The 24,189-nt window shown below is 46.5% G+C and overlaps 2 protein-coding genes across 4 annotated transcripts; both read left to right on the top strand.

Annotated features, from left to right (window-relative positions):
* Nucleotides 1–4,435: 4,435 nt before the first annotated feature.
* Nucleotides 4,436–6,728, top strand: LOC101049172 (heat shock cognate 71 kDa protein-like). Its single transcript, XM_039479873.2, is given in 3 exon segments — nucleotides 4,436–4,884; nucleotides 4,886–5,187; nucleotides 5,190–6,728. Coding segments are annotated over 3 exon segments (1,947 nt in total). The 5' UTR covers nucleotides 4,436–4,516; the 3' UTR covers nucleotides 6,467–6,728.
* Nucleotides 6,729–14,751: 8,023 nt separating this feature from the next.
* TMEM177 (transmembrane protein 177) lies at nucleotides 14,752–24,189 on the top strand. Of its 3 annotated transcripts, XM_074399854.1 has the most exons (3): nucleotides 14,798–14,825; nucleotides 15,626–15,797; nucleotides 16,415–24,189. In XM_074399854.1, the coding sequence occupies exon 3, from the start codon at nucleotides 16,437–16,439 to the stop codon at nucleotides 17,370–17,372; it is 936 nt and encodes a 311-aa protein (XP_074255955.1). In that variant the 5' UTR covers nucleotides 14,798–14,825; nucleotides 15,626–15,797; nucleotides 16,415–16,436; the 3' UTR covers nucleotides 17,373–24,189. The 3 variants fall into 3 exon arrangements, with proteins under 3 accessions (XP_003931607.2, XP_074255955.1, XP_010340467.1); XM_003931558.3 differs by lacking the exon at nucleotides 15,626–15,797 and having other exon boundaries at nucleotides 14,752–14,825; XM_010342165.3 differs by lacking the exon at nucleotides 15,626–15,797 and having other exon boundaries at nucleotides 14,798–15,207.

Below are 24,189 nucleotides of genomic sequence, written 5' to 3'. Positions count from 1 at the left end.
TGGGCCTTTGGTTGTGGTTGCTGCCGTGGCACAGTGGTATCCCTGCAGGCTGGCACCCGATGGGCATGCACTCGCTGTGGGGACTGAGATTCATGCCACCATGGCTGGCTGGACAGTGGTACAGAGGGAAGGAGCCACCACTCCATGTTGGTGCAGGCCTAGGAGGTGGCACATGTGCATACACCCACACACGCACACACACATGTGCACACACGCACACACATATGCACACATATGCGCACACACATATGCACACACATGCACACAAAATTCTTAAGAGTTGTTGAGTACCACTCAGGAGCCAGCCACAGATCCAAGTCTCAGAGGGGCCACTACCCTAAGTCGGCCCCGTGGCAAAGCAGACACACCATCCACAGGAAACAGACATGCATGAATAGCGTAATGTCAGGTTGTGAGCACTGCCACAAAAGAATACTCAAGCGTGGCCTTTGAATCCCAGGCCTGCTGTTACTCACTAGGTGGCCTTCTAAACACTTCCGAATTTCATTTTTCCCTCATGCAAAGACAAGCTTCCGTGCTCTCCTTACATGGGGTTGTGAGGATTCAATTAGGAAATGTACAGAAGTATACCTGGTGTAAAATGAGCTCAAACATGAGAGTTTCCCTTCACTCACAGGCCAGGCCCTAAGCATCAGTCATTTTTTTTTTAAAAAAAACTTTTTATTTAGAAATAATCTTAAACTAAAGGAAACTTGCAGAAATAGAACAGAAAGTTGCCATTTATATTTTATTCAGGTTCTTCTAACATTAGAATCTCCTGTGAAACAATGAGCAGAAACAGGAAATTATGACTGGTACAGCTCTACTGAGTAATGTCCCTTCAGTGTTCCAGGAGTCCACACTGCAGTTAGTCAGTGTGTCCCCTTCTTCTCCTGATCTGTGACCGTCCGTCAGTCTTTTCTCTTATATGTGACCCTGACAGGTTTGACAGTTATTCTGTAGACTGTGCCTCCGTGTGTGATTGTCTAATGCTTTCCCAAGACTAGGGTGAGGTTATGCCACGTTTCTCCACTGGAACATTAATATAATCATGGGGGGAGATACTTTGAAATTATGCCAACATCCTATTTCTCCTCAACGTTTTTCCCACTCCGTATCTACATAGCTGTATATGAACTCCCACTTCAGCGTCCACCAGTGAGTGGGTCTGGTCTGCAACAGCCATTACCATGTCTGCTTAATGCGAATGTCCATGAGCTGTCCCCGCCTCATGTAGTTACCTTCTTTCTTCAGTAGGGTTTTATATTAGCGTGGAATCATGGACATTTATTTCATTGCACAGGTTATAACTCAACACTACCATTGTTTATTTTGTTACTCATACTGTTCCAGCTCTGGCCAGTGGGAGCCCCTCAGGTTACGCCTCTGACATTTCAGTGCATCCTCCACCTTTTCTAAGCATATCTTTAGTTTCCAGCATCACAGGCTATTCCAGACTCATCTGTATCTTTCCCACCTCAGCCCTGGAATCAACCATTTCTCCAAGGAGCCCTGGTTCCTTTCCTTGGAGAATGGCACTTAAAAACCAAGACCTCCGACTGCAACTGGTACTTGACGCTACTGAGATCCAGCTGCTTCTGAGCCCTCTCAGTGGCCAGAGCTGGGAAATACAAGCATTTGTACTGACACACACATGCATTTTCATCTATCTTTATGTCTGTATATAAATTTAAAAAACATGAATTATGGCCGGACGTGGTGGCTCACAGCTGTAGCGCCAGCACTTTGGAAGGCTGAGGTGAGCAGGTCACTTGAGCCTAGGCATTTGAGACCAGCCTGGGCAACATGGTGAAACCCCATCTCTACTAAAAATACAAAAATATAAAAAATATAGCCGGGCATGATGGCACACACCTATAGTCCCAGCTGCCTGTGAGATGGAGGCAGAAAGATCACCAGAGCCCAGGAAGTCAAGGCTGCTGTGAGACATGATCATGCTACTGCACTCCAGCCTGGGTGACAGAGTGAGACCCTGTGTCAAAAAAAAAAACACCAAAACATTGATTCTGAGGCCTCGGATTCCAGCCCAGCACCTGGGGTTTCTTTTGGCCTTCCTCCTTTCCTTACTTGTAACTTCTTTCCCCTACAGTGAGAAACTTAGCCCCCATCCTCGACAATGTATTACCTTATGTGTTCAATCTTGGTGTATCCATAAAGTAATATCCCATTTGCTAACACATCTCCTTGCAAGAAACACATTTACTAACTGGATTACAGTATTAGTGTCTTTTTTTTTACTTTAGCTTTACAGAGTCCAGTTAAAATACTGGTTTCCAAATTTGCCTGGGCTGGTTCTGCTGCTTTTTGTCTCCTGCTCCCGTCTGTGTGGTTGTGTTTTCACATGGGTTAGGTTCATGGGTTACTGTTTGTATTCCATTCTGGGTTCCCCTTCATCCTAGTTGGGTTTAATTATTTATTTTAGGGTACACGGACCATGACTATGGCTCTAAATGCAAAGGTACTCAGAGAGTATCATTCCTTCCCATTCCCAATCTGTCTCCGTTCCACCATCTTCCTGCCCCATGGATACCCACTCCTCCCCCACCATGAGTAACCACGTCTTTGGTTTCTGGTTTATCTGTCTTGCAGGTATTTTTAAGGCCCCCTACCAAGGGCTCCCATGTGCTTCCCCCTGCATTCCTCCTCCACATGCACCAGTTGCTGGCCTAGCCTACCAGCAGTTTCTGAAGCATAACCCACTCACTCACACCCCCGGGCCTCTGCATGTGCTATTTACTCCCTATGACCCCACCACCTTCTTTCCTTAGTGTCCTTCTCACCTAAGGTTTTCCCAGGCCTCTGCCCCTTGGCTCCTGTACTGAGCACTGAGGCAAGGTCTTCCAAGTCCCTGCCTCCGTGGAGAGGAAGGGCTCAGGCAAAGTTTGTTCAGGGAATTGCTTTCCTGGGCGCCCAGGTTTAACACCAGGCTGTGCACATTGCTTCATTCATCAACACCCCACCAGCAGCTGCTGAACCCCTGGTAATTCCACCCACCCAATCTCCCTTTCTTGCTGGGCACCCCACATTGCACTGTTGTTGTGAACTTCCTGGGTCCAGACTTTAGGACTGTTCCCATGTCTGTGCATGTACTTATGTCCATTTCAGTTTCCCCACTTATAAACAAAAGCCAGTTTATCTTATTCCTCTGCTCCCACCGCATTGGAAAGGTTGGCCCCTTGGAAAGGTTGTATTGACTGTGTTGGGGATCTGGTGCCACCTGGTGGATGCCACGAGAAAGGCCTCTCCTGACTCCCGAGTTGTAACCTATTCCCACCAAATTGACTTCCAAATAATATTTAACAGATTATCAACTGTGCTTTTCTTCCTTGTTTCAGACCACTTTGGGGGGGAAACACAAAGAAACCTTATGTGATTTTCTTCCACAATCAGTCTCTTAGAAAAAGTTCCTTCAGTGAACTCATTGACCACATGATGTTTAGGGACTCCTTGTGGGATCGATCCGGGTTCCTTAGGGATTGTGGCCCTAATCAGGGGCTGGCCAGGGGAATGAGGATCCCTGGCTTCAACAGCTGTCTCTGAAGACCTGCGAGCTCCCCCTGTCCTGCATTGACTTGAGTTATCACACCATTCTCCTAAGGTGGAGTCTTGCTCTACCATCCAGGCTGGAGTAGAGTGGCGCGATCTCGGTTCATTGCAACCTCTACCTCCCAGGTTCAAGTGATTCTCCTGCCTCAGGCTCCCAGGTAGCTGAGATTAGAAGGACCCGCCTCCATGCCTGGTTAATTTTGTATTTTTAGTAGAGACGGAGTTTCACCGTGTTGGTCAGGCTGGTCTCAAACTCCCAACTTCAGGTAATCTGCCCTCCTCGGCTTCCCAAAGTGCTGGGATACAGGCATGAGCAAACATGCCTGGCCAAGTCCCTTCATTTTAGAAGTGCTTATCGTCGCTTTCCTTTCTAGAACTTCCAGTTTGTGAAGTATTTTCTCAATGATCCTCAAAACATTTTGAGACATAGAGTACGTATTATTAGTGTGACTTTATGCAGAAACTCAGGTCCCGAAAGCTTCATGGACTTATCCAATTAGCAGAAGAGCTAGGTTTGGGCAGGACCTTGGTTTCCTGCAAAGGTTTGGTTGTCTAGCCGGGCATGGTGGTATGCACCTGTAGTCCCAGCTACCTGGGGGGCAGGGTTGGGAGGCTTACCTGAGCCCAGGTAGTCAAGGCTGCAGTGAGCTATGATCCTGGTACCCAGTCCACTCTTCTACTGCATGGTAATCAAATATTACAGATTTAGATGTTTTAACTTTTTAAACTTTCAGCTTTGGGGGTCTCTAAGAGTAAAGATATTATGTGATGATATTTGTATTTTACTTAACTATTCTTTAAATAGTTAAGTAAATAATAATGGGAAACAAAACAAATTAGCAAATGTGCTTTGTTCTAAAGAAATCAGCTGCTCATTGAACTCTTCTGCAGCTCTCGGGGTTACTGTAGTTTTCTTCGTTGTCAGGGCCAGGCCTACACACCAGCAACCATGTCGAAAGGACCTGCCGTTGGTATTGATCTTGGCACCACCTACTCTTGTGTGGATGTTTTCCAGCATGGAAAAGTAGAAATCATTGCCAATGATCAAGGAAACCAAACCACTCCAAGCTATGTTGCCTTCACGGACACTGAACGATTGATCGGTGATGCCGCAAAGAATCAAGTTGCAATGAACCCCACCAACACAGTTTTTGATGTCAAACGTCTGATTGGATGCAGATTTGATGATGCTGTTGTCCAGTCTGATGTGAAGCATTGGCCCTTTATGGTGGTGAATGATGCTGGCAGGCCCAAGGTCCCAGTAGAAGACAAGGGAGAGACAAAAAGCTTCTATCCAGAGGAGGTATCTTCTATGTTCTGACAAAGGAAAGGAAATTGCAGAAGCCTACCTTGGGAAGACTGTTACCAATGCTGTGGTCACAGTGCCCGCTTACTTTAATGACTCTCAGCGTCAGGCTATCAAAGATGCCGGAACTATTGCTGATCTCAATGTACTTAGAATTATTAATGAGCCAACTGCTGCTGCTATTGCTTATGGCTTAGACGAAAAGGTTGGAGCTGAAAGAAACGTGCTAATCTTTGACCTGGGAGGTGGCACTTTTGATGTGTCGATCCTCACTATTGAGGATGGAATCTTTGAGGTCAAGTCTACAGCCGGAGACACCATTTGGGTGGAGAAGATTTTGATAACCGAATGGTCAACCATTTCATTGCTGAGTTCAAGCGCAAGCATAAGAAGGACATAAGTGAGAACAAGAGAGCTGTAAGACGCCTCCATACTGCCTGTGAGCGAGCCAAGCGTACTCTCTCTTCCAGCACCCAGGCCAGTATTGAGATAGATTCTCTCTATGAAGGAATCGATTTCTATACCTCCATTACCCATGCCCAATTTGAAGAATTGAATGCTGATCTGTTCCGTGGAACCCTGGACCCCACAGAGAAGGCCCTTCGAGGTGCCAAACTAGACAAGTCACAGATTCGTGGTATTGTCCTGGTTGGTGGTTCTACTCGAATCCCCAAGATTCAGAAGCTTCTCCAAGACTTTTTCAGTGGAAAAGAACTGAATAAGAGCATCAACCCTGATGATGAAGCTGTTGCTTATGGTGCAACTGTCCAGGCTGCCATCCTCTCTGGAGACAAGTCTGAAAATGTTCAAGATTTGCTGCTCTTGGATGTCACTCCTCATTCCCTTGGTATTGAAACTGCTGCTGAAGTCATGACCGTCCTCATCAAGCGTAATACTACTATTCCTACCAAGCAGACACAGACCTTCACTACCTATTCCGACAACCAGCCTGGTGTGCTTATTCAGGTTTATGAAGGTGAGCATGCCATGACCAAGGATAACAACCTGCTTGGCAAGTTTGAACTCACAGGCATACCTCCTGCGCCCCGCGGTGTTACTCAGATTGAAGTCACTTTTGACATTGATGTCAATGGCATCCTCAGTGTGTCTGCCGTGGACAAGAGTAAAGGAAAAGAGAACAAGATTACTATCACTAATGACAAGGGCCGTTTGAGCAAGGAAGACATTGAACATATGGTCCAGGAAGCTGAGAAGTACAAAGCTGAAGATGAGAAGCAGAGGGACAAAGTGTCATCTAAGAATTCACTTGAATCCTACGCATTCAACATGAAAGCAACTGTCAAAGATAAGAAACTTCAAGGCAAGATTAATGATGAGGACAAACAGAAGATTCTGGACAAGTGTAATGAAATTATCAACTGGCTTGATAAGAATCAGACTGCCAAGAAGGAAGAATTTGAACATCAACAAAAAGAGCTGGATAAAGTCTGCAACCCCATCATCACCAAGCTGTACCAGAGCGCAGGAGGCATGCCGGGAGGAATGCCTGGGGGATTCCCTGGTGGTGGAGCTCCTCCCTCTGGTGGTGCTTCCTCAGGGCCCACCATTGAAGAGGTTGATTGGAGAGGTTGATTAAGCCAACCCAAGTATAGATTTAGCATTGTTCCACACACATAAAACACTGAAGGACCTAAATTTGTAGCAAATTCTGTGGCAGTTTTTAAAAGTTCAGCTGCTATAGTAAGATACTGGGCATTCTCAATACTTGAATATGGAACATATGCACAGGGGAAGGAAATAACATTGCACTTTATAAACACTGTATTGTAAGTGGAAAATGCAATGTCTTAAATAAAACTATTTAAAATTGGCACCATAAAAAAAAAAAAAGAAATCAGCTGGTAGGGTGGGTGCAGTGGCTCATGCCTGTAAACCCAGCACTTTCAGAAGCCAAGGTGGCTGAAGTCAGAAGTTTGAGACCAACCTGACCAACATGGTGAAACCCCATCTCTACTAAAAATACAAAAATTAGCCAGGCGTGGGCACATGCCTGTGATCCCAGCTACTCAACAGCCTGAAGCAGGAGATTGGCTTAAACCTGGGAGGTGGAGGTTGCAGCGAGTCGAGATTATGCCATTGCACTCCAACCTGGGTAATGAGCGAAATTCCATCTCAAAAAAAAAAAAGAAAGAAAGAAAGACATCAGTTGATAAGTTTGCCCCACCCATCAGCAGCCATGTCTTACTCATTTCTGTATCCCCAGCACGTAGCAAGATGTTTGGCACAATGCAGACCCTTGGGAAACAAGACCAAAACTCCATATCAAAAAAAAAAGAAGAAAGAAAGAAAGAAAACCGGCACAAGGCAAGGATGCCCTCTCTCACCACTCCCATTCAACATAGTATTGGAAGTTCTGGCCAGGGCAATCAGGCAAGAGAAAGAAATAAAGGAAATAGGAAGAGAGGAAGTCAAATTATCTCTGTTTGCAGACGACATGATGTTATATTTAGAAAAATCCCATCATCTCAGCCCCCAAATGCCTTAAACTGATAAGCAACTTCAGCAAAGTCTCAGGAAACAAAATCATTGTGTAAAAATCACAAGCATTCCTTTACACCAACAATAGACAATCAGAGAGCCAAATCATGAATGAACTCCCATTCATAGTTGCTACAAAGGAATACAGCTAACATGGGATATGAGGACTTCTTCAAGGAGAACGATAAACCACTGCTCAAGGAAATAAGAGAGGATGCAAACAAATGGAAAAATATTCCATCCTCCTGGACAGGAAGAATCAATATTGTGAAAATGACCATACTGCCCAAAGTAATTTATAGATTCAATACTATTCCCATCAAACTACCATTGACATACTTCACAGAATTAGAAAAAAAAACTATTTTAAATTTCATATAGAATCAAAGAAGACTCTGTATAGCCAAGGCAATCCTAAGCAAAAAAAACAAAGCTGGAGGCATCATGCTGCCTGACTTCAAACTATACTACAAGGCTACAGTAACCAAAACAGCATGGTACTGGTACCAAAACAGACATAACACCACACATCTACAACCATCTGATCTTTGACAAACCTGACAAAAACAACCAGTGGGGAAAGGATTGCCTATTCAGTAAATCATGCTGGGAAAACTGGCTAGCCATATGCAGAAGACTGAAACTGAACCCCTTCCTTACACCTTTTACAAAAATTAACTCAAGATGGATTAAAAAATGTAAAACCCAAAAACCCTAGAAGAAAATCTAGGCAATACCATTAAGGACATAGGCATGGGCAAAGACTTCATGACAAAAATGCCAAAAGCAATTGCAATAAAAGCCAAAATTGACAGATGGGATCTAATTATACTAAAGAGCTTCTACACAGCAAAAGAAACTATCATCAGAGTAAAAAAACCTGCAGAATGGGAGACAGTATTTACAATTACTCATCTGACAAAGGACTAATATCCAGAATTTACAAGGAACTTAAATTTACAAGATAAAAAAAAAATGACCTCATTCAAAAGTGGGCAAAGGATAGGAACAGACACTTTTCAAAAGAAGACATTTATGCATCCAACAAACATATCAAAAAAAGTTCAATATCCCTGATAATCAGAGTAATGCAAATTAAAACCACAATGAGATGCCATCTCACACCAATCAGAATGGCAATTATTAAAAAGTCAGGAAATAATTGATGCTGGTGAGGCTTTGGAGAAATAGGAATGCTTTTACACTGTTGATGGGAATGTAAATTAGTTCAACCACTGTGGAAGACAGTATGGCAATTCCTCAAGGCTCTAGAACCAGAAATACCATTTGACCCCACAGTCCCTTTACTGGGTATATACCCAAAGGAATAAAAATTATTGTACTATAAAAACATGTGCACATGTATGTTTATTGCAGCACTATTTACAATAACAAAGACATGGAACCAACCCAAATGCCCATCAGTGGTAAAATGAATAAAGAAAATGTGGTACTATACACCATGGAGTAATATGCAGCCGTAAAAAGGAATTAGATCACGTCCTTTGCAGGGACATGGATGAAGCTAGAAGCCATCATCCTCAGCAAACTAACACAGGAACAGCAAACTAACCACATGTTCTCACTCATAAGTGGGAGTTGAACAATGAAAACATGGACACAGAGAGGGGAACAACACATACCAAGGCCTGTTGGCAGGTGGGGGGCAAGGGGAGAGAACCTAGAGAATGGGTTAATAGGATGCCACAAAAAAAAATAGCACTTGAAGATAAATCCTCTCAGCAAGGCAGTTTACTTCTATAGAAGGGTGCAGGGCACAGATGGAGCAGTGATGGCTGCTCCAGCTTGGACGCGAGGACACGGGGTACTTATGCCTGACGGGGGTAGTCCCTACTGCTGTGTTGCCCCCTATTGGCTAGGGTTAGACCACACAAGCTAGACTAATCCTGATTAGCTATTTTAAAAAGAGCAGGGGTCCAAGCTGGAGTGGCAGGGTGGGCATTTTGGCAGGAAGGATGGTTAGCGGCACATCAGAGCAGGTAGCTGGGGGAGACCTAGCTGACCTGAATGAGTCGGGTTGGAGCTGGCGGGGAGGGGAAACAGATGTGAACTACTGATTAGAACCAGTGGAGAAGGCCGTTTACTGGAATTACAAGGAAGTTAAACTTTAAAATAGAGAATTAAAGAATAAGAGAGCTGAACATATTGACATACTGATTCTTTGAAGAGAAACTTGGGATTCACTATTAACACAAGACAGAAGGAGCTAGGGAAAGGCATGGCCCAGAGGCTTCATTGTCGTTTCTGGAAGGAACAGGCAAGGCAGGGTGGTCACACTGAAGCAAGTGTAGGATTGGATAGTTAAGATAATTTCAGTGGGCTCTGGGATATAGGGGTATTCTCCAGTTGTCCAGCATCTAATCCTGAGGATATTTAGAGCAGGGAAAATATTGACTTAGAGCAGGTGTCCCCAAACTACCGCCCTCGGGCCGCATGCGGCCCCCTGAGGCCATTTATCCGCCCCCCACCCCCCCGCAGCACTTCAGGAAGGGGCATCTCTTTCATTGGTGGTCAGTGAGAGGAGCACAGTATGTGGCAGCCCTCCAATGGTCTGAGGGACAGTGAACTGGCCCCCTGTGTAAAAAGTTTGGGGACACCTGACTTAGAGTGTGAAAACTAAATAAAAGAGGTGGTTAGTGTATGGGCTGTGGATTGGTTGGTTTGCGTATGAAAGGCATGCTCCTGGGAGAGTCATTTGCCATCACTAGGGCCTAGCTAGCCCTAGGAGTGGGAGTCTTTCCAGGATTAGCAAGGCCTTCCAGATGCTAAAGCTTCATAAAATATAGAAAATTAAAAACATGATTAATACACCCCTCAACTCTTCATCTTCTTCTCTTCCACCCCACCTCAGCTCCCACAGACATGCATGCCCTTGACCTTGTCATCACCAACATTGATACCACCTCTGAAAGGTCCATTTCAAGACTCCCACCCACCCCGTACTCACCTCCTTATACTTCTACTTGGCTTACCACGGTGACCCCATTAGAACATTCCTTATGCTCCACCAGGCCAATGATCTCACCATCTCTTCCTGCTGCAAAGTGTCTAGGAACAAAGTGCTTAGAGCAGTGCAGCACACATGGTGTGTAACATTTAGGTGTCAAGTAAAATAGTCACCCCACAGGCCCTCACTGTCCTCCTCTCCAGCTGAGAGTTCATGTCCATCATTACATAATCACCTCTTTGCAAACACCCTCACCAACCTTGTCCCTTACTCTCCACTTTGTACCTGACTGGCAAATCCAGCTCTAAGTAAACCCAACTATCCCATCTACTCATTCCTGTAGCTGAGCACCCCAGCATTGTTGGAAAGAATCACACAACCGTACTAACTTGTCTCACGTTGTGGTTTTGTCCCAGATCCCAAATGGGCACTCAACTTCTCATCCCCTCCTCTCTGCTATTTGCAGATTTGACCAAACTTTCAGTAAGGGTTTGCTTATTCATTTATTTTATATTTTGAATTTATTCAGCACTTGCAAATGTAAGAAAATAAGATATTTTCCAGTAAGGATAAAGTCTTATCTTTTTTTTTTTTTTTTTTTTTTTTCTTTTGAGATGGAGTTTCGCTTTTGTTACCCAGGCTGGAGTGCAATGGCACGATCTCGGCTCACCGCAACCTCCGCCTCCTGGGTTCAGGCAATTCTCCTGCCTCAGCCTCCTGAGTAGCTGGGATAACGGCACGCTCCACCATGCCCAGTTAATTTTTTGTATTTTTAGTAGAGACGGGGTTTCACCATGTTGACCAGGATGGTCTCGATCTCATGACCTCGTGATCCACCCACCTCGGCCTCCCAAAGTGCTGGGATTACAGGCGTGAGCCACCACGCACGGCTTTTTTTTTTTTTTTTGAGACAGGGTCTCACTCTGTTACGCAGGCTGGAGTGCAGTGGTACGATTTCGATTTCAGCTCACTGAAGTTTCCACATGCCAGTTTCAAGCGATTCTCCCACTTCAGCCTCCCAAGTAGCTAGGATTAGAGGGGAGCTCCTGAGGGCTGTGGCTTTTTCTTATCCGTATTTTTGCCCCATGACTTGGCACTGGGTAGGAGCTAAATGAATAAGTAAAAGAACACGTAAGAGGGAGCGTTTCAGATATCCAGAAAGTGATGAGGGAGTTGTTGGAGCTGGTTGTACCCAAGCACTGGATGCAGATGACCACACACTCTGATTGGGAAGCTCAGCCTCAGGCAGAACGTCTGCCTACCCACAGGTCCTCACTCCTGACTCCTGAGAAATAACTCTTCCAGGCACTTCAGTTGAACGATTGATAAATGTTCTATCAGCTCTGCAGTAGGATTGGCCAACCTACATATATATGCATTTTTAAAATTGAGATAAAATTCACATTACATAAAATTTACCATTTTAGCTATTTTAAAGGGTAAAAATTCACAGGTTTTAGTATATTCACAAAGTTGTGCAACCATCACTACTATCTAATACCCAAACATGTCATCACTGTGAAAAGAAGGCCCATACCTGTTAGCAGTCACTCCCCATTATCCCTACCCCATCCCTTAGCAACCGCTAACCTGCTCTCTGACCCAGTGGATTTGCCTGTTCTGGACATTTTATATAAATGGAGTGATACAGTCTTTGTCTTTTTGTGTCTGGCGTCTTTCACTTAGCATGCTTGTCAGGTCATCCATGTTGTAATATGGCTCAGTATTTATTCTTTTTCATGACTAAATAAAATAATACTCCATTGCATGAACTATGTCATAATTTGTTTATCCATTTATCAGTTGATGAACATTTTGGTTTCTACCTTTTCACTATTGTGAATAGTGTTGCTATGAACATTTAGGTCCAAGTATTTGTTTGAGTAGCTGTTTTCAATTATTTTGGGTATATTCCTAGGAATGGATAGCTGATTCACATGGTAATTCTAAGTTTAACTTTTTTGAAAAATTATTACCATTATTTTTTAGAGAACAGTGTCTCACTATGTTGCCCAGGCTGGCCTCGGACTCCTGGCCTCAAGCAATCCACCTCAGCCTTCTAAGTAGTTGAAACTGCAGGCACAGGCCACTGAGCCTAGCTTAAGTTTAACTTTTTGAGGAACCTCTAAACTGTTTTCTACAGTGGCTGCAGCATTTTACATTCCCACCAGCAATGTATGAGGGTTTCAGTTTCTCCACATCTTCTCCAACATTTATTATTTTCTAGGTTTTTGTTGTTGTTGTTGTTGTTGTTATAGAAATCTAGTGGTTGTGAAATAGTATCTCATTGTGGTTTTGATTTGCATTTCCCTAGTGACTGATACTATTGAGCACATTTGTGTATGCTGTTTGGTTTTTTGTTTTGTTTTTTTTTTGTTTTTTTTTTTGAGAAATATCTACTCAAGTTATTTGCCTGTTTATTAATTGGCTTGTTGTTGTTAAGTTGCTAAGAATTCTTTATATATTCTGGATCTATACCTTTATCAGATCTATGATTTGTAAATATTTTCTCCTATTTGTGGATTTTCTTTCCACTTTTCTTGATAGTTTGCACAAAAGTTTTTCATTTTGATGGAGTCCAGCTGGCCAGCCTACTTTTAAAAAAAGTTTTTATACTTTTTATTATGGAAATTTCCAAACATACACAAAAGTAGAGCATGGTATAATAAAGATCCCTGAATCTGTCATGCAGCTTCAGTAACTAATACTTTGTCAATGTTTCTTCTGTGCCCCTGTTTTTTTGTTTTGATTTGGTTTGGTTGGAATCTTTTGAACCAAATAGTAGACATTGTGTTGTTTCATCTGTAAATACGTAAGCATGCATCTCTAGTAGGAATTTTTTGGTTTATATAAACTCCATGTTGTCATCCCATCTGACAAAATAAGCAATAATTCATTCATATCCTCTAATATTCAAATAATCAAATTTCTCCGTGTCGTGTGTGTGTGTGTGTGTGTGTGTGTGTGTGTGACAAAGTCTCCCTCAGCCACCCAGGCTAGAGTGCAGTGGTGCGATCTTAGCTCACTGCAACCACCGTCTCAGATTCAAGCGACTCTCCCGTCTCAGCCTCCTGAGTCGCTGGAATGAAAAGCACCCACCATCATGCCTGGCTAATTTTTGTATTTTAATAGTGACGAGGTTTCACCATCGTCAGGCTGGTCTTGAACTCCTGACGTCACGTGATCCGCCTGCCTTGGCTTCCCAAAGTGCTAGGATTACAGGCGTGAGCCACTGCGCCCGGTCCAAGGTGTCTTTTTAGTTAGTTTATTTGGTTCAGGATCCCAATAAAAGTCACATATTATATTTAACTGTGGTATCTCTCTCAGGTCTCTTTTCTTTTGAGTCCCCCTCCTTCCCTGTTTTTTATGCCATTGATTTGTTGGATAAACCACATCATTTGCCCTATAGGCTGTCCCACATTCTGTCTTTGGCTGAGGTCACATTGCACTGTTTACATACAAACAACTGAGCAACTAAAGTTGGGGTCTCAGAAACAAAACAGACTTTAATAATAATAGCTAATGGCTAGGCGGCACAAACCGTGAGGCACGGGATGCAAGTACACGAACCCATTTTATCACAAAGTTAGTAAGGGGTGGAGCCAGGCTTTAACCCTGGGCAGTCTGGTTTCACCTTCTGTCAAGGATTGGGCACGGCTGTGTTCCAATAAAACTTTATTTACAAAAGTAGGTGATGCGTTGGATTTGGTGCACGGACCGGCTGATCCCTCATCTATCTACCTCACAGAGCGGCTGTAAAGAAGTGACAGATGCAACGCTGCTCTGTGGACTGTACAGTGTAAAGCACCTGGGAGGAGCCTGGGGGGCAGCGGACTTGGTAATAAAAACATAAAGCTCAGAGCTCCCCGCAGAGGGTGAGCCCTTCCAGACGGGAAAGTACACGGGCCGGCCAGTCAGATGGGCATGGGCTCTGATGGCGGCTCTACCATAGGCCGCCTCGTGACCCACGCGGGGCTGCCGTTCCTTTGGGGGTTCAACGGCATTATCAAAGACTCCTTTTTTTTTTTTTCCTGGGGACAGAGTCTTGCTCTGTCGCCCAGGCTGGAGTGCAGTGGCGTATTCTTGGCTCACTGCAACCTCCACCTCCCAGGTTCAAGCGATTCTCCTGCTTTAGCCGCTCCAGCAGCTGGGACTACAGGCGCCCACCACGCCCCGCTCATTTTTAACGACGTCTTTCAACGCAGAGGAGGCAGTGCTAGCGGACCCACCCCAAGGTGCACAGCTAGGGGAGGAGCTTCTGCGGCGCCTGGAGCAGCCCGCGGGCAGTCCCTGGAGCTCCCCAGCTCCGCCCCCAAGAGTCCCGCCCCCAGCCCGCTCCTGGTTCCCGCCCCGAGACCCGTTGAGCGAGCTCCGCCCCCTAAAGTCCCCGCCCCCTGAAGTCCCCGCCCCCAGATCCAGGGCCGGCATGCTTTGCGGCCTCGCTCCCCAGCGCGCAAGTAGGCGTCCCGGGCGGCGGCACAGCAGGTGAGCTCGCAGACCCGCGGGGCGGGACCCTTTTCCGGCCTCCTGCGACCCGGTAGAGGGTTCAGACTGCGGAGTATCCTGTGGGGCCCAGGAAAGCATAGCGAGGTTCCGTGTGCGGAGCTCCTGCAGCCCCTCCTCGCTCAGCCACTGGCGGGCTGCTTGGCACGGCCTCCTAGCCGACCCCGCAGCGCGATGGCCCTAGGGATGTTGGACTTTGGCCAGGACCCTTCCTTTCTTAGCCTCACTTTCCGCATTGGGATAAAAAGCCCGAATGACAATGATTCTTACAGGAGTTCTTGATTAAAATAGGCCAGGGGGTACCCTGCATTTTTGTTTGCGGCAACTCATTGCTAATTAAGCACTTTTCACGGACAGGAATACAGTAAGTTTCAATCAAAGTTCAATAATTGTGAATTTTTACTGACATGGTCACGGATGAAGTGATAGAATGCCTGGGATGTTTCTAAATAAACCAGTTGGATGGAGGTGTGAGTCGGAAGAGAAATGAAACAAGATTGGCCATGAGTTGATAGGATTGAAGTTGATTGATGTACTATTTTGTCTACTTTGGTATATGTTTGTAATTTAGCATAACCAGTTTTCTAAAACAAAAAGTTTGCTGTGGACACCTGACAGCCTGTGTTCAAATACTATGCCTGTGTTAGTCTGCTGGAGCTGCCATACCACTGGGTAGCCCAACCAGTAGAAATTTATCCTCTGGGAGTTGTGGAGGCTGGAAGTTCAAGACCAAGGTGTTGACAGGGTCGGTGTCTTCTGAGGCCTCCCTTCTTGGCTTGTAGGTGGTAGCCTTCTCCCTGGATCCTCATGTGATCTTCCCACTGTGCCTGTTTGCATCTTAATCTCTTCTTATAAGTACACCAGTCAAAATGGATTAGGATCCATACTGACGACGTCATTTTATCTTAATTACCTCCTTAAAGACCCTGTCTCCAACTACAGCCACAGCCTGAGGTACTAGGGGTTAGGACTTGAATATATGAATTGGGGAAGAGGGGAGGAGGAGGGGTGCAGGGTTCTGCCCATAATGTTGTCACTTTACTAGCTCAGGATTTTGGCCAGTTAAGTTTTCACAGCCTTGAAATAGGGGTAGGTCGTGGGGTTGTGAGGGTTCAATTGTTAGAGCGCTCAGAACTGAGTCTAGCATATAGTAAGCACTCAATAAATTGAACACGTTTTTCTTATAAATTAGTAATCATAGGGCTTTACCATGTGATGAATGCAATGTGGCAGTTGGAGTGCTGTGCCCAGCAATGGGAATAAGTCATTACAGCCAGTATCATAAGGTATCTGCTTCTGTGCCAGGCACTAAATGTTTTATATATGTTCATTCATGTGCTTGTCACAGCCACCCTAGAAGTGGGCCATTGTGACACACCTGTTTGGCAGACAGGGAAATGATGTGCAGAGATGGGGCTGGGGTTTGAACACAGGCTTTCTGGCTTTAGAGCCCACACTCTTCACCACTATGCTGTGTTACTTCAGTTTAAAAAGGTGAAGTGGCCCCTGGAGGATGTTCAGTCTGCACGCTGACCCAGAGAAACCAGCTGACTTGTTTTTTCTTGGCCCAGATTGTCCGAGGTGACCACACTCATGGCAGGTCCTCTGTCGCGGGCCGCAGCATTTGTGCAGAGACACAGGACAGGCCTCTTGGTGGGTTCCTGTACAGGCCTGTTTGGAGTTCAAATCTCATACCATGTCTTCCCGGATCCCGTCATCCAATGGCTCTACCAGTACTGGCCTGAGGGCCAGCCAGCCCTGCTCCCTCCACAGCTGCAGAACCTCTTCGAAGAGGTGCTACAGGACATGGGCATCCCTTCAAGCCATTGCTACAAGTCCTTCACCACCTTCACCTTCCAGCCTGTGAGTGCAGGCTTCCCAAGACTCCCTGCTGGGGCTGTGGTGGGCATCCCTGCCAGTTTCTTGATGAACGTAGTAATCAGCAATGGCCATCCTGTGGTCATACATGGGCAGAGTGTGGACTGGCGGACCCCAGCAGGCGCCCGGCTGAGAGACGCCCTGACCTTGTCCCATGAAGCCCAGAAGTTCGCCTTGGCCAGAGAGGTGATATACCTGGAAAGCAGCACCGCCGCCCTGCAGGCCCTGCTGGCGCCAGCTTACCTGGCAGGGACCTGCGTACTGGGTGTGAGTGCCAAGTATACCCTGAGGCTCTATGGAAGCCCCATGAATTTACGAGCTGCCTTCAGCTTGCTGGTAGCAGTGGCAGGCTTTGTGGCCTATGCCTTGTCCAAGGACTCTCTCACCCACGCCCTGGAAGCCTGGCTGGACCGCCGCACAGCCTCCCTCTCTGCAGCCTATGCCCGGGGTGGAGTGGAGTTCTATGAGAAGGTTCTGTCGGGCAACCTGGCCCTGCGCAGTCTCTTGGGCAAGCGTGGGGAGGAGCTGTATACACCCAGCGGGAACATCGTCCCCAGACACTGGTTCCGCATCAAACATTTACCCTACACCACCCGCCGGGACTCTTTGCTGCAAATGTGGAGGGTGATGCTCAACCCAGGCCGCTCCTGATGGGCTCATCACAAGGACAGTTCCCGCGTGTGCAGACACCACCCTGCCACTGAGTCTGGGGGTCCTCCTGAAGCCTTTGCACCTATAGCTCCAGGCTAGAAAAATCACAGCCTTTGGAATGAAATAGCTTAGGTTCTACCATAACCACTACTTATGAACTTAGGGACTTTGGGCAAGTCTCTCCATGACTCTGAGCCTTGGTTTCTTGAACTGTAAAGTGGAGATTATGTAAACTACCTGGCAAGATTGTAGAGTCGGGTAAGGCCATGAACATAAGGGCCCGGTGCGAAGGGTACACCGCAAATAAACAGACGTCCCTCCTTCTTGGTCTTCGTTTTGAGAGAATGTCCTACTCTGTCACCCAGGATGGAGTGCAGTGGTGATCATAGCTCACTGCAGCCTCAAACTTTTGGGCTCAAATGATCTACCCTCCTCAGGCTCTCAAAGTGCTAGGTTTACAGGCATGAGCCACCGTGCCCAGCCTCCTTCTTGGTCTTAAATGCCACCACCAGGCTGTGGGAGTCAGGCCACACCTCACCACCAGAGGTACTTGCGGTTATGTGAATCCTTTCCTACAGCGAAGAACTACCCCTCAGTTTACCTGGTGGTCAAATCCCAATTTTCCTCCACTGTGGTAGAGGTTAAAAGACTAGAGAACCCAAGATGAAAAGTTAGCGTGTGCCTGAGAGGCTGTTTTAAGGCAAGGGCCTTGAGAGTGTTGTATCCATCAGGGTCTTGTGGATGCAGACGGCACACTCAGGGAAAGGGAGACCAGCAAGGGATAGAGGGCACCGGAAAAGCCCCTGGACCTAAGGGGAGGGGAGGTATCCTGGAACTTCAAGATACCTATGGCACGGGACACTTGGCAGGAGCTTCACCCAAAGGTAGAGGAAGGAACAAACCATTGCAAAACAGGCACTGCAGGGAAGGAGCCCACTGGCGCCATCCAGAGCGGTCAGCCTCCCCGGGCACAGCATGGCCAGGTCTTGGAGAGGAAAGGCAGCAAGGTCAGGGTGAGCTTGACTCTCAGGGCCAGCAAGTAGAGCAGAGGGATGGAGGTGAGCAGTGGGTCAGGCCTGATCCCACTCGGGACCCAGGGGAGACTGCAGTCCCGCCCTGCTTATTTCCTTGAGCGCTCCAGTTGTGGATGGAGCCGGCCCCTGAGTTAGACAGGAGACCACGGCAGGGCAAGGTGAGGAAGGTTGTCATCAGGAAGTCAGCCCAGTTTGGCTTCATGACATCTTTTAGTTGGACATTATGATTTCCCTGGGACAGTTTTTGAACGCAGTGGTGGCAGTTCCTGACAGGGGACTTTGACAGGATAGTGAGCCAGTGGGGGCTGCAGATGCAGTGGGAATGGCACACCTCCCTGCTGGGCCCCTCAGTGTGGACTGGGGCTCCGTGTGCTGGGCCAGCTCATCCCACACTGGACCTGGACAGGCTGAGTTCCTGAGGGCAGCACATCCTTGCTCATTCCCCAGGCCCTGGTACCTAGGATGGCATTGGGCACAGGCTTGGAGTACATAGGTGGATGGATGAGGCAGTGGCTGTGTGAACCAGTTTTCACTCAGGGACACACCATCTCACAGGGCCCCTTGGGGTGTCATCCATCTGCTGCTGTTGTACTTAAAGGGCCACAAGGCCATGTGAGGCCACCTCATTCTTGAGAAGTATGGTTTGGGGCCTGGATTTGATGGGCTCCCCCTTCTCACTACTCCCACCCCCAGCCCATCTGCTCTAAGTACTGCAGGAACAGCCAGTGAAGGCAGCCCTTCGGTGGAGAGAAACGGCTGCTTACCCGGCTCCCTCTGTTCCAAGTCACAGACTTTGTTGCCACTCACAGGCTGTTCCCAGTCCTCACACAAGCTTTACATGCCACCCTCCAACCTTGGCACATACATCTTCCAGCCGTGTGTGTGTGTGTGTGTGTGTGTGTGTGCATGTTCGTGTGTGTGCGTTTGTGCGTGTGCGTGTGTGCATGTGTGTGTGTGCGTGTGTGTGCGTGTGCTTGCATTGCTCTGCCGTGCTGCACTCTGCGCATCCACCGTTCCTCTGCAGTCTGGCTCAAGCCGTCTCGGGCCCTCCCACTGAGAGCCCCACAGCAGGTTAGCTGGGCTCCATGTCTATCCTCCCTCCCACCCTCCCACTGCATGGCTCACCCAGTACCCAGCCTTGGTGCTTTCCCTCCCTGTGGCTCTCAGCTCCATCTCCTTTTCTTCATCTCCACTGGGCCTCCTGACTCTTTTCCCACTTCTTCCAGTTCCTAGAAGTGCAGGTTTAACTAGTTGACACTCCTGCTTAAAGCCCTTTAGAGACATCCCCATATTTTCTGGTGAAAACTGCATCTCCTGCCCATCCCGCACCCCACTTCCTCTTGCTCTGGATTCTAGCCTCACTGCAGTTTGGCTCCTGAATTACTCTTCCCTCCTCCCCATACAGCCTTCATGTTCGCTGTGTCCTTGATCCCAGCTGCTGTCTCCCAGCCTGCCCGGTGCTCAGTTATTTAGTGTTCCTCCTGCTGGAATGCCCAGGGGCACCTATTCACTCACGCGTTGCTTCTCCCAGGGAAGCCTCCCTGTCTCATGTCAGATCCCCATTTATGCTCTGTCATGCACCCAATACCTCTTCCTAGCCCTACTGCTAATGACATTATCATGGAGATAGCGGTTTAGCATCTCCATTGAAATGTGAAATCCGCAATGGCAGGATTGTGTACCTTGTTTACAGCTCTGGACTGAGGCTCTCTATTATATATATATATTTGCAGTTTCAGTGACTAGAAACAATATTTTTTCATAAATGAACAGGGCTCGAAGCTATAACAGACACAGCCCCAGCTTCCTGAAGTCTCTGAGCAATTATAGCAAGGCTGGCTGCATTCCCTGGACGTGGCCATTCTGAATCCTATCTGACCCTGTCTTGTCGTCCCACCTTGGGACTTGCCAAGGACAGGGCCTGGCCCTAGTCATCCACAATTGCTGACAGCAGTGGGGAAACCAGGACACTCATGAGTCACTTCCTGTAGGGCACAGATTACTACCTAGGGCACCAGGGACCCTGCAAGGCTTTAGGAGGACTTTGTGATAATATTATGTCCCTACACACAGGTCAGAGGTGGATCTCAGAAACGTTAAGAAACATGCTCTAGGGCTTTGCCGCCAAGTCGGGTGGTAAGCAGCTCCCTGTAACTGCCACCCTGCACCCTTCTCCATGCCTGCTGTGTGCCAGAATCATTAGCACTCTGTCCTAGGTCCCGCGTGAACACTGTTCTCCTGGCCTAGGCCTCACTTCTCCCCATCCCAGGCTGATGGTTCTCTGGGTATGAACTTCCAAAGATGCCTGACATCCCAGAGCAATCACAGAGCCAGGACTCGGCCGACTTGCAGAAAACTACATCAACACACAAAGACTGTGCCCCCTCAACCGCCACCCTCCATGCACGCAAACACACACACACACACACACACACACACACACACACGTGCATATCTGGATTCAGAATACAGGGAGGGGAGTCTTAGAGTCATGGCACTGATGTTGGCTCTGCCCTTCACTGACCCTCCTAGCCCTGTTGCCTCAGACCCCACCAGTGTCCACAATGCAGGGCTCCACTCAGCCTTGCCTCGAGCTGGGTGCACACACACCTGATCCCCATGTGTGTGTCAATCACAGCCGGAGTTCCATATCAATGCGTGGGTCCTCACCCAGCAAGGCCTCCTGCCTGCCTCCTGCCCACCATGTCCCTATAGTAACACAATGGGGCCTTTATTATCCTCCAGACACAGTGCTAGGTTCTTAGAGAGATTTTCTCATTTATTCCCAATTGGAGCATGTAGCTGGTAATATTATTTCAGTTTTACAGGAGAAGGAACATCACAGAAAGGTGAAGAAATTTGCCCTAAATCATAAAACTTTGTAAGTGGCAGAACAAGGATTTGAAGCTGGCAGTCTGGTTCCAGATACCAGTCTCAAAACACTAAATTTATACTGTCCTATTTAGCCTGAAAGTTTCATGGTGCAAACTTGTACTGTGTAATATAATTATAATATTATCTTATAGCCCTTTCCTCATGCTGGGTTAGAAGTAACTTCTTCAGGCTCACTATTTTTATTAGGAAAAAATAGTCACTGAGCAGAACTTCCAAGGAGACCCCTGCAACTAACTGAAGAGAAAGGGACAATCAGCCTACTATGTTTGGTGCCACAGTGGGAACCAGATGGAAGGGCAGAGTGTCATGGAGCCCTAGGAGGCACCAGCTGAGGAAAGGGGACCTCAGGAGGCAGGAAGAGAGCAGAGTGGGCAGCCAGCCATGGGTTCAAATCCTGGCCTACCACTTACCAGGGCCCTCTGGAATGAGTGAGTCACATCTCTGCTCCTAAGTTTCTACCTGTAAAATAGGTGTATTCCATGTACCTTACAGGATGGTTTTGATGAAGAAAGTGAAAGAAAGTTGGCAAAATGTGAGGGTATATATAGTCAGCTTTAAAAGAAGATTGATTTTCGAAATGTTAGTGCTTCTAAATGGCATAAGGTGTTCAGATCTTGGAGTTTGCTGCCCAAATACCAGCAATTTCCAAAGAACCCACTGCTGCCTAATATAGCTTTACTTTAAAGCTTTTCAAAGACCCGGTTCAGTTAGGACAATTCTTTAGGTTGCTATCAGTTGGCATATTTTGGAGGTTATTTGGCAACAACTGAAAGCAGAGGACCCACGTGGCCCTAGGGGAAAACACCAGGCTGGAGAGGAGGGCATTGGTGTGGCAGGTGGTCCTGTATACAAGAATTTTTTCTTTCTTTCTTTCTTTGTGTGTGTGTGTTTTTTGTTATTTGGTTTTTGGTTTTTGGTTTTTGGTTTTTTTTTTGAGAAGAGTCTCACTCAGCCTTGGCCTCCTGAGCTCAATCAACCCTCCCACCTCAGTCCCCCTAATACTGGTACTACAGGTGTGTGCCACCATGCCCAGCTAATTTCATATTTTGTAAGATAGGGTTTTGCTATGTTACCCAGGCTTGTCTTGAACTTCTGGGCTCAAGCAATCCACCTGCCTAAGTCTCCCAAAGTGCTGAGATTACAAGTGTGAGCCCCTTCACCTGGCCCATACTAGTAATTTTAAATGCTAAAACATTCAGTGTTAGGTTGTGGTAAAATTGATACAAGCATATGCCCTTGGTGACATTTGTGTTAGGAAGCTTCTAAGATGAACCTAGTGATCCCTGGTCCTAATATTCTTGGCCCTGGTTAATAATCCATTCCCCTTCCTCCTGTTGGTTCTAAACAATAGAATACAGCAACATTGAGGGGATGTCACCTCAGTGATTAGATTACAAAAGATTGTGACTTCCCTCTTGCTAACAGATCCTTGGCTTCTTGGATTCACATGTTTTGTCTTGAAACAAGTTGCCATGTTGGAGAGACTCACATGGCAAGGAACTAAAGACAACCGCTGGCCAAACAGCCAGCTGGCAGCTGAGGCCCTCAGGCTGCAAGGCACTGGATCCTGCCAGGAACCATGTGAGCCTGGAGGAGAATCCTCCCCTACTCAAGCTTTCAGATGAGACCCCATGTATTATTTCATTCTCATGCCACTATGAAGAAATACCCAAAACTAATTTATAAAGAAGAGGTTTAATTAACTCACAGTTCCACATGGATGGGGAGGCCTCAGGAAACTTACAATCATGTCAGAAAGCACCTTTTCACAGGGTGGCAGGAGAGAAAATGAGTGTGAGTAGGGGAAATGGAAATATAAAATCATCGGATCTCCTGAGAACGCACTATCACGAGAACAGCATGGGGAAACCGCCCCCATGATTCAATTACCTCCTACCGGCTCCTTCCCATGATACATAGGGATTATGGGATTACAACTCAAGTTTTGGGTGGGGACACAAAGCCAAATCATAGCACCCAGCCTCTGCCAGCACCTTCATTGCAGCCTTGAGAGCCCTTAAAGCAGAGAAGCAGCTAAGCTATGCCTGGATTCCTGACCCGTAGAAACACCGAGACAATAAACGCATATTGCAGTAAGCCGTTTGGCGTGGTAACTTGGTATGCAGCAATAGATAACTTACACTCTTTATTAATTGGCATATTTTTGGAAATTAGTTTGGCAAAACTTGATAAAATCATAAAAGTTTATCTTTTGACCGAGTAATTTCAAACCTACATATATCCTAGGGCTATAACCCAATAGAAACCAAATACTGCATCCCCAAAGAGGTATGTAAAAGTATTATTTATAAATACAACAAAATAACAATAATGGAAATGTTTAAAGGCATTGACTTTGGAAATATCCCCTTGTTGAACATTGTTCAGCCATTAAAAAGTATGATTATGAAGACTATGGTAGAAGCATGGGGAAATATTAGTTATAAATATCAAATCTGTTTTTAAAAATGAGGTACAATCTGCGTGGTGATTTCAATAATGTAAACATGTTAAGACGGAGGAAATTCACAAAATGTAAAGTAGTTGTGTTACAGGGGAGTTTTGAGTGACTATATTCATTCAAGTAATAAGGACTTAGCACTATATATATTTACAGTCATGCATCAGTGAACAACAGGGATATGTTCTGAGAAATGCCTTGGAAGGCAATTTCATCTTTATGCGAACATCAGAGTGCACTTACACACACCTAGATGGTATAGCCTCCTGCACACCTAGGCTGTATGGTGTCGCCTACTGCTACTGGGCTGCGAACCTGTAAGGCATGTTATTGTGCTGAATACTGTGGGCATTTGTAACGCAATGGTAAGGATTTGTGTATTCAAACATAGAAAAGGTACAGTAAAAATATGGTAATATTAATCTCA

This window comes from Saimiri boliviensis, chromosome 5, assembly GCF_048565385.1.
Source record: "Saimiri boliviensis isolate mSaiBol1 chromosome 5, mSaiBol1.pri, whole genome shotgun sequence".
Taxonomy (NCBI): domain Eukaryota; kingdom Metazoa; phylum Chordata; class Mammalia; order Primates; family Cebidae; genus Saimiri; species Saimiri boliviensis.
Note: the sequence above shows the minus strand (reverse complement) of the source record. Positions and strands in the feature narration are given on the sequence as shown.